The sequence below is a fragment of the Rhincodon typus genome, chromosome 3 (genome assembly GCF_021869965.1).
Source record: "Rhincodon typus isolate 14 chromosome 3, sRhiTyp1.1, whole genome shotgun sequence".
In the NCBI taxonomy this organism is placed as follows: Eukaryota; Metazoa; Chordata; class Chondrichthyes; order Orectolobiformes; family Rhincodontidae; genus Rhincodon; species Rhincodon typus.
In genome coordinates this window covers 123,082,698-123,091,435 of record NC_063334.1, presented here as the reverse complement: position 1 = coordinate 123,091,435, position 8,738 = coordinate 123,082,698, and the positions used below count along the sequence as shown (strand labels likewise).

At 44.1% G+C, this 8,738-nt stretch overlaps 1 protein-coding gene across 1 annotated transcript in view; it reads right to left on the bottom strand.

The window, feature by feature from the left end:
* tesk1b (testis associated actin remodelling kinase 1b) overlaps positions 1 to 8,738 on the bottom strand; it is a 124,766-nt gene that overhangs the window by 56,798 nt on the left and 59,230 nt on the right. Inside the window, exon 4 of the mRNA XM_048594725.1 lies at positions 6,030 to 6,176. Coding sequence (XP_048450682.1) covers positions 6,030 to 6,176 — 147 coding nt within the window. The remainder of the gene's footprint in view (positions 1 to 6,029; positions 6,177 to 8,738) is intronic.

Below are 8,738 nucleotides of genomic sequence, written 5' to 3'. Positions count from 1 at the left end.
CACCTATCCCCTCCTCCCACCTCAAGCCGCACCTCCATCTCCTACCGACCAACCTCATCCCGCCCCCTTGACCTGTCCGTCCTCCCTGGACTGACCTATCCCCTTCCTAACTCCCTACCTACACTCAGCTTTCCTGGCTCCATCCCCGCCTCTTCGACCTGTTTGTTTCCTCTCCACCTATCCTCTCCTCTATCCCTCTTCTATCCGCCTCCCACTCTCTCCCTATTTATTTCAATACCCCCTTCCCCTCCCCCTTTTCTGATGAAGGGTCTAGGCCCGAAACGTCAGCCTCTCTGCTCCTATGATGCTGCTTGGCCTGCTGTCCTCAAAGCATTAGCCTGGGTATCAATGGATGTGGCCATTACTGCCGGGGCCACCATTCATTGTCTGTTTCCTTCAACATGGTGGTGGTGAGCTGCCTTCTTAAACAGCTATATGCATATCCTGTACGAAGACCCACATGCCGTTAAGGAAGAAATTCAATGGTTTTGATCCAGCAACACTGAAGGAATAGCGATGTGTTTCCAAGTCAGGATGATGAGTGACTTGGAGGGGATCTTGCTACAGGTGGTATTCCCATGTATCTGCTGCCCTTGTCCTTCTAGATGGCAGTGGTCATGGGTTTAAAAGGTACTGCCTAAGGATTGTTGGTGAATTTCTGCAGTTCATCTTGTAGATAGTGCTACTGAGCATCGGTGGTGGAGGTTTATGGATATGGTGCCAATCAAGCAGGCTGTTACACCCTGAATGCTGTCAAGCTTCTTGAGTGTTGTTGGAGCTGCATCCATCCAGGCAAGCCGGGAGTATTCCATCACACTCCTGACTTGTGCCTAGTAGATGGTGACAAACTTTGAGGAATCAATCAGAAGGTGAGTTATTCACCACAGCATTCCTAGATGCTGACCTGCTCTTGTAGTCAGTGTTCAGTGATGGTAATGCCATTGAATGTGAAGGGGCAGTCATTAGATTGTGTCTTGTTGAAGACGATCATAGCTTGGCATTTGTGTAGTGTGAATGTTTACTTGCCACTTGTCAGCCCAAGCCTCAACATCGTCCAGGTCTTGCTGTATTTGGACATGGACTGCTTCAGTCCGAGGAATTGTGAATGGCTCTGAACATTGCACAATCATCAGCAAACATCCCCATTTCTGATCTTATGATGGACGGAAGGTCACCGATGAAGCAACTGAAGATGGTTGGGCCTAGGACACTACCCTGAGGAACTCCTGGAGCTGAGATTACTGACCTCCAACAACCACAACCATCTTTACTTGGGCCAGGTATTGCTCCAATCAGCGGAGGGTTTGTCCCCGATAATCCTTGATACCACACTCAATTGAATGCAGCCTTGATGTCACCTCACCTCTGGAATTCAGTTCTTTTGTTCATATTTATGTCCAGTTCTAGTCGGCCAGTCATAAGAAGGATATTATCAAACTAGACAGGGCTCAGAAGAGATTTACCAGGATGTTGTTGGATACGGAAGGTTTGAGTTAGAAGGAAAGGGTGGGACTTTTTTCACTGGAGCGTAGGAGGTTGAAAGGTGACCTGATAGAAGTTTGTAAATAAAGAGAGGTATAGATAGAGTTGATGGTAGTTGTCTTTCCCCCAAGATGGGGAATTTCAAGACAAGGGGGTACATTTTTAAGGTAAGAGGAGAGAGATTTAACAAAGACATGAGGCAATTTGTTTTGTTTACACAGAGGGTGGTTCACATATGGAACGAACTTCCTGAAGAAGTGGTGGATTTGGGTACAATTACAACATTTAAAAAGCATTTGAATGGATATATGAATAGGAAACGTTTGGACCGACATGGGCCAGGAGCAGGCAAGTGGGAAATAGTTTAATTCGGGATTATGCTCGGCATGAACCGGTTGACCAAAGGGTCTGTTTCCGTGCTGAATGGTTTTATTTGAACCAAGGCTGTAATGAGGTCAGGAGCTGAATGGCCCTGGCGGAACCCATAATTGGGCATCACTGAGCAGGTTATTGCTAAGCAGGTGCTGTTTGATAGTGCTATTGATGACATATTCCATTACTTTATTGATGGTCGAGAGTAGACTGATGGGGCAGTAATTGGCTGGATTGCATTTGTCCTGCTTTTTGTGTACAGGACATACCTGAACAATTTTCAGCATTGGTAGGTAGATACCAGTGTTGTAATGGTTCTGGAACAGCTTGCCCAAGTATAGATATTTTTAATCAACCTCTTGAGACATGTTCTGTCTTACCTCCATGGTATGACAGGAACTTGGACCTTCTGGCCCAAAGACAGTTGCCCAGGTCGATCCTGTGCAATTACTGCCCGAGCAAACTACTGTCAATCATCAAGCAATAGTAAAGGTCATTGGCAGTGTTATTGAGCTGCACTCACAGTGCAGTAACCTGCTCACCTATGATCAGTTTGGATTCTGCCAGAGCTACTCAGCTCCAGATCTCATTACAGCCTGGTCCAAACTACATTCAAGTGCTACGTTTCAGATGCCATGTCAAAATGATTGGCCCTGATGTCAAGGCAACTTTTGACTATATGTGACATGAACGAGCCCCCACAAAATTGATGGCAGTAGGAACCAGGTGGGGGAGTCGCCACTGAATGGTGTCATACTCAGCACAAGGGTTAGTTATAGTTGTCCAAGACCAAGTATCTCAGCTCCAGGACATCTCTGCAGGAGTTCCTCAGTGTAGATATTTTCCTAATTAGCCCGAGCAGGGATGCTATTACACATTTCCGGAGCAGGTGGAACATGAAACCCAGGCCTGCCAGCTCAGAAGTAGGGACACTATCACTGTACCACAAGAGTTCCTCAATGTAGATACTTTCTAATCAACCTGTTGAGAGATATTATTACACACCTCAAGTCCCACAGGTGGGACTTGAACCCAAGTCTCTTGGTCTAGAGGCAGGGATGTTACCACTGTACCACAAGAGCCTTCAGTTCCACAGGTAGTGTCCTAGGCCCAACCATTTTCAGCTGCTTCATCAATAACATTTCCTTCATTATAAGTTCAGAAGTGAGAACTGCATTGTTAGCACCACTCATAGTCTGTTTCACAATCTGAAGGACCACGTCCATAAGCAGCAACGTTGGACAACATTCAGAGTTGGTCTGACAAGTGACAAATCATGTTTGTGCCAGACAAGTTGCAGGTAATGACCAACTCCAACAAAAGAGAATCTAACTGATCTCTTTAAAATTCAATGGCATGACCATCCCTGAGCAGCCCCACCATCAACATATAAATATTGTGGTTATAAGTGCAGGTCAAAGGCTAGGAATACTGCAATAAATTAACTCGCCTCCTGACTCCCCACAGCCTGTCCAATATCTATCAAGGTACAAGTCAAGAATTTACAATAATTGCTGAAGCATGTACAATATGAGATGTCTCCATCTGTAGGAAATTCCCACGCTGGAGCCTGTGTAGAGTCTTCGTAATGAATAAAATTACCTTGCTTCTTTTATACTTTCCCTTTCATTTGTAGTTCAGAAGTCTGGACATTTAGATCCAATTGCCGTTGTAGGGAGGCAGACTGGCGGATTCAAGGAAAACATACACATATTATATGAGGCCAGGAGTCCCTGCCGTGCACTCAGATCCTGTGTGGACCAGCTAGTGGGAGTATTTGCAGACATCTTTAACCTCTCCTTACTACAACCTGAAGACCCCATCTGCCACCATCATCCCAGTGCCAAGGAAAAATCATGCAGAGGGCCTCAATTACTACCACCCGGTGGCTGTGACCTCTGTGATTATGAAGTGCTTCAAGAGGTTAGTCATGGCTCACATTAACTCCAGCCTACCACACTGCCTTGATCCTTTGTACTTCACCTACCGTCGCAACAGGTCCACAGCAGGCGCCATCTCCCTGGCCCTAAACTCATCCCTGGAACATATGGATAACAAGGATACCAGTCAGGTTCCTATTTTTTAAACTACTGTTCTGACTTCAACACCATAATTCCAAACCAACTCATCTCTAAACTCGGAGATCTAGGTCTTGGCTCCCCGCTCTGTAACTGGATACTGAATTTCCTGACCCACAGACTGCAATCAGGAAAAAATGTGTGACAACACTTCTTCCACTATAATCCTCAACACCGGTGCCCCACAAGGCTGCGTACAAAGCGCCCTACTTCTTATACACTTATGACTGCGTGGCCAATTCTGTCCCAACTCCATTTATAAGTTTGCTGACTGCACCACTGTTGTAGGGCGGATCTCAAATGACGATGAGACAATTCAGGAAAGAGATTGAGTGCTTAGCGGCATGGTGTAAAGACAACAATCTCTCTATCGACATCAACAAAAGGAGCTGGTCATTGACTTTAGGAAGTGGAGTGGAGGGCATGCACCTGTCTGTATTAATGGTGCTGAGGTGGAGATGGTCGAGAGCATCAAGTTCCTGGAAGTGATGATTATCAACAATCTGTCCTGGTCCATCCACATTGACGAAATGGTCTAGAAAGCACAACAACGTCTCTACTTCCTCAGAAGGCTAAGGAAAATCTGTATTTCCATAAAGACTCTTACAAACATCCTATCTGGATATATCACAGTGTGATGTGGCAACTGCTCTTCCCAAGACTGCAAGAAACTATAGAGGGTCGTGACCACAGCCCAGTCCATTATGCAAACCAGCCTTCCATCCACTGACTCCATCTATACTTCTCACTGCATCAGGAAAGCAACCAACATAATCAAAGACACCTCTCACTCTAGTTTTATTCTCTTTCACCATCTTCCATCGGGCAGAAGATACAAAAGTGAATACATGTACGATTAGATTCAAGAACAGCTTCTTCCCTGCTGTTATCAGACTTCTGAATGGAGTTCTCAAATGTTAATTCTGATCTCTCTCTCTCTGCACCATCTGTGCGGCTTTAACACTATATTCTGCACCCTGTTCTTTCTTAGATGTGTTTCCTTTATTCATTCACAGGGTGAGAGCATGGCCAGGCCAGCAATTATTGACCATCCCTAATTGCCCAGAGGGCAATTAGGAGTCAACCACATTGCTGTGGGTCTGGACACACATGTAGGTAAATCAGATGGGCCTTTTTCTTGACAATCGACAACGGATACATGATCATCACTAGATTCTTAATTCCAGGTATTCACTGAATTCAAATTCCACCATCTGCTGTGGCAGGATTTGAACTCGGGTCCCCAGAATGTCATCTGGGTTCTGGATTAACAGTCCAGCAATAATGCTGCTTGGCCATTGCCTCCCCAGCGTTCTGCTACCCTGATGCACTTTGTTTGGTATGATCTGCCTGTATAGCATGCAGAACATCACTTTTCACTATATCTTAGTGCATGTAACAGCAATCAATCAACCAGGTTTACAACTAGCAAAATGCTTTTCAAGTTTAGTCACTGTTGTGACATACAGAATGCAGTTGTGAATTTGAGCACAGCAAAAAGACAAATAGCCTATTCCTCACTTCAAGTCATATTCGTGGAGTGACAAATATTGGCCAGGACAATGGGGAGAATTCCCTTGCTTTTCCTCAACTCTTTTTGTTTAGTTCATTCAGGAATTTAAGTGTCACTGGCTGGACTAGCATTTATTGCCTATCCCTAGATGCCCTTGAGAAGGTAGTAGTGAGCTGCCACCTTGAACTGCTGCAGTCCATGTATTGTAAGTAGACCCACAATGCCCTTAGAGGGAATTCCAGGATTTTGACCTAGTGACAGTGAAGGAATGGCAATATATTTCCAAGTCAAGATGGTGAGTGGTTTGGAAGGGAACTTGCAGGTGGTGATATTTTTATGTATCTGCTGCCCTTTCCTTCTAGGTGCAAGTGGGTTGTGGGTTCTTTTGTCAATTATTTGTGTTTTCTGGTATACTGTCCTTCCCACCTCCACTGTGCACAATTTCTCTAGAATGCATTGAACAAGGTGGAGCATTGAGGAAGGTGTGAGCTGTTCTGGATGGATTAGACTAAGGTGAGCTGAACACCCTTCTGATCCGATATTGTTTTGCTAACTGCACTTTGATTTTCCTGTGTTCTTTTTACCTTTGATGTCAAATCGCGATGGAAGATTCCCTTGGAGTGCAGGTAGCACAGGCCTTTTGCAATGTCCAGTGCCAGCTTGATCTTCACCAACCAAGACAGATACTCATTGCTGCCTAGTACCTGCTCGAGGCTCCCTCCATTGATATACTGAAGGAAAGATGAAAGAAAGGCCCCGATTAATGAATATTATTTATATAAATATCAGTGCATTTGCAATCTTCCCACATATTTATCTGAAGCTTACAATGCAATTTACATGGGCAACACAGGACAGAGGCAGCTCCTGCAAATTGTGGGCAGCTGTGTCACAACTTCCCTTCGGCGTTGCTTAGTCCCAGCTCTAATAGATACAACTGGGTAAAACGGGAATAATTCAGCTGGTACTGTTTGTTCCCATGCAGGTCTCAGTATTATCTCCCATACATGTACAGTACACATTAGGATTAAAGTGAACATTTCATTCAGGTCTAATATTTTAGGACTGGCGTGTCCCAGTCTTGGTCACTGTATTCATGCAGTGAAGAGCAGTAAAAGGAGACCCATTCACTCCTATCTGAATGACTTGAGAGAATTTCTGGATCCACTTGTATAATCCTTCAACACACGAGGTTAAAAAAAATAGTCCAGGTTATAATTTTCTTGATGTATGTGAGATGCTGCTAGCCCCTAATCAGTTTATCTGGCTGCTTATGAAGAGGTGACATTGGCAGAAACTTGTCTTTTACATTGATTCGACAGGATAGAAATAATCCCTTAAACCCAATTGGTCTATGTTGGTGGTTATGCTTCACACAAGCTTCCACCCACCCCATCTCATCTCATCTCACCTCACACCATCTGTATATCTTTGTGTTACTTTCTACTGCATGCATTTATCATAATTTCCTTTCAGCACTGCAGCACTGTTCAGTAGAATAGAATGGTGACAGCCAAAGGAGGTGATTCAGTGTCAGTTCTCTCTCTCTCAGAATAAATCCCACTCTCGTGGCTTTTCTCCAGATCCCTGCAAATCTTCTCTGTTCAGGTGCTCATCTAGTTCCTTTCAAAGCCACAATTGAAGCTGTCTCCATGTCTCTCCCAGTCAGTACATTCCAGATCCTAACCACCCGAGACATTAAAAAATGCCACCCATTGGGTCTTTCACCATTCACTTTATACAATCCCCCACTATCTCAGTTTTACAACTTCTGTAATGTCTTTGCTCCTGTATGTCGAACGAAGTTCCACATTCTCACCACTCCCTCAGATAAGAAGGTTTGCGTCAGTTTCCTATCAGATTTATTAAGTCTTGATATTTGTGACCTATTATTTTGGATAACACCTGAGACAGAAAACATTCTCTCTATTATGATCCCAATTGATGGTAATTCTACACAATTCACATCCCAGAGTGAAACCTGGCTTGATAGATCATCAGTTTTATTTTTCTATGGTTTACCATGGAGGTTCCTCATGGAACATATTCACAAGAAGCTGCCAATGTACTTTTAACAAAAGAACATAGTTTATTATGCAAAAGAATAAAACACAAGTTTACACCAGACAATAATTATTAAATAATCTCAGTATAAACATCACAAAAAAAGATGAAATCCTTTCATCCCATCAACGTCCTTATAGGCACTCAAACCTCAGTGAAGAGTCACTCTTATCTCCATACAGCAAAGCTTCTTGCTCAGTTGGCATCGCTGTAGTCAGTTTCTTTTAGGCAAACTGTGATACTACTGAGCCAAGCCTATCTATTGAGTCCATACATAAGGAGCCAACTTAGCGTGACTTAGCACCAGATTGCAACTTACACCAGAGTGCTGGTGTTGAGCATCTCAAGGAATTCAGTGGAGGAAGGAGACAGGTGTTTCGTTATTTCTGCCTAAACAAAACAGCTAATTGGGAAACCAAAAGAACTACGGATGCTGTAAATCAGGAACAAAATCAGACGTTGCCGGAAAAGCTCAGCAGGTCTGGCAGAATCGGAGAAGAAAAAATCAGAATTAACGTTTCGGGTCCGGTGACCCTTCCTCAGAACTGGTCACCAGACCCGAAATGTTAACTCTGATATTTTCTTCTCAGATGCTGCCAGACTTGCTGAGCTTTTCCAGCAACTTCTGTTTTCGCAGCTGATTGGAAAGTAGGATTGGTGAATATTTCTAGACTTTACTGTAAAAGTGAGGTGTTTACTTCTGCTCCTACATCTTATGATATTATGATCTTAACACTTACTTTAAAATTATTCGAGGATTCTACTTTGACCCTCTTTTCAAGAAAGGCGTTCCAAAGACTCTCAGCCCTGTCGAGTGCCTGGCAAGAGACTTGGGAGAACAGAATGACCCTCATCTCTGACAAAGGCTGGGGAAGGGGCACGGTAATGTAGGGGTTGTTTAGTGAAAAGGAGGGGCGAATGAATTATCAAACCATGGCTGGGCCAAGGTGGTGAATTAGTTCCCAGTGAAGAGAAACTGCTCAGTACAGCCTCTGACATTCCACAACAGGATGTTCAGGAGAAGCACGCTTCCCGTTTAACTGGAATCTTAACAAACACACAAGTGATTTACTGGGCCTGTCTGGAAGCTGGTTTCAGGAATGACTCACCAAGTAATGAGCCAACAGCAACAAGTTCTGGCAACTCCCAGAACAAGGGCCTGAAAAGGCAATCTCAGGAGAGAGAGAGACAGAGAGACAGAGAGACAGAGAGACAGAGAGACAGAGAGA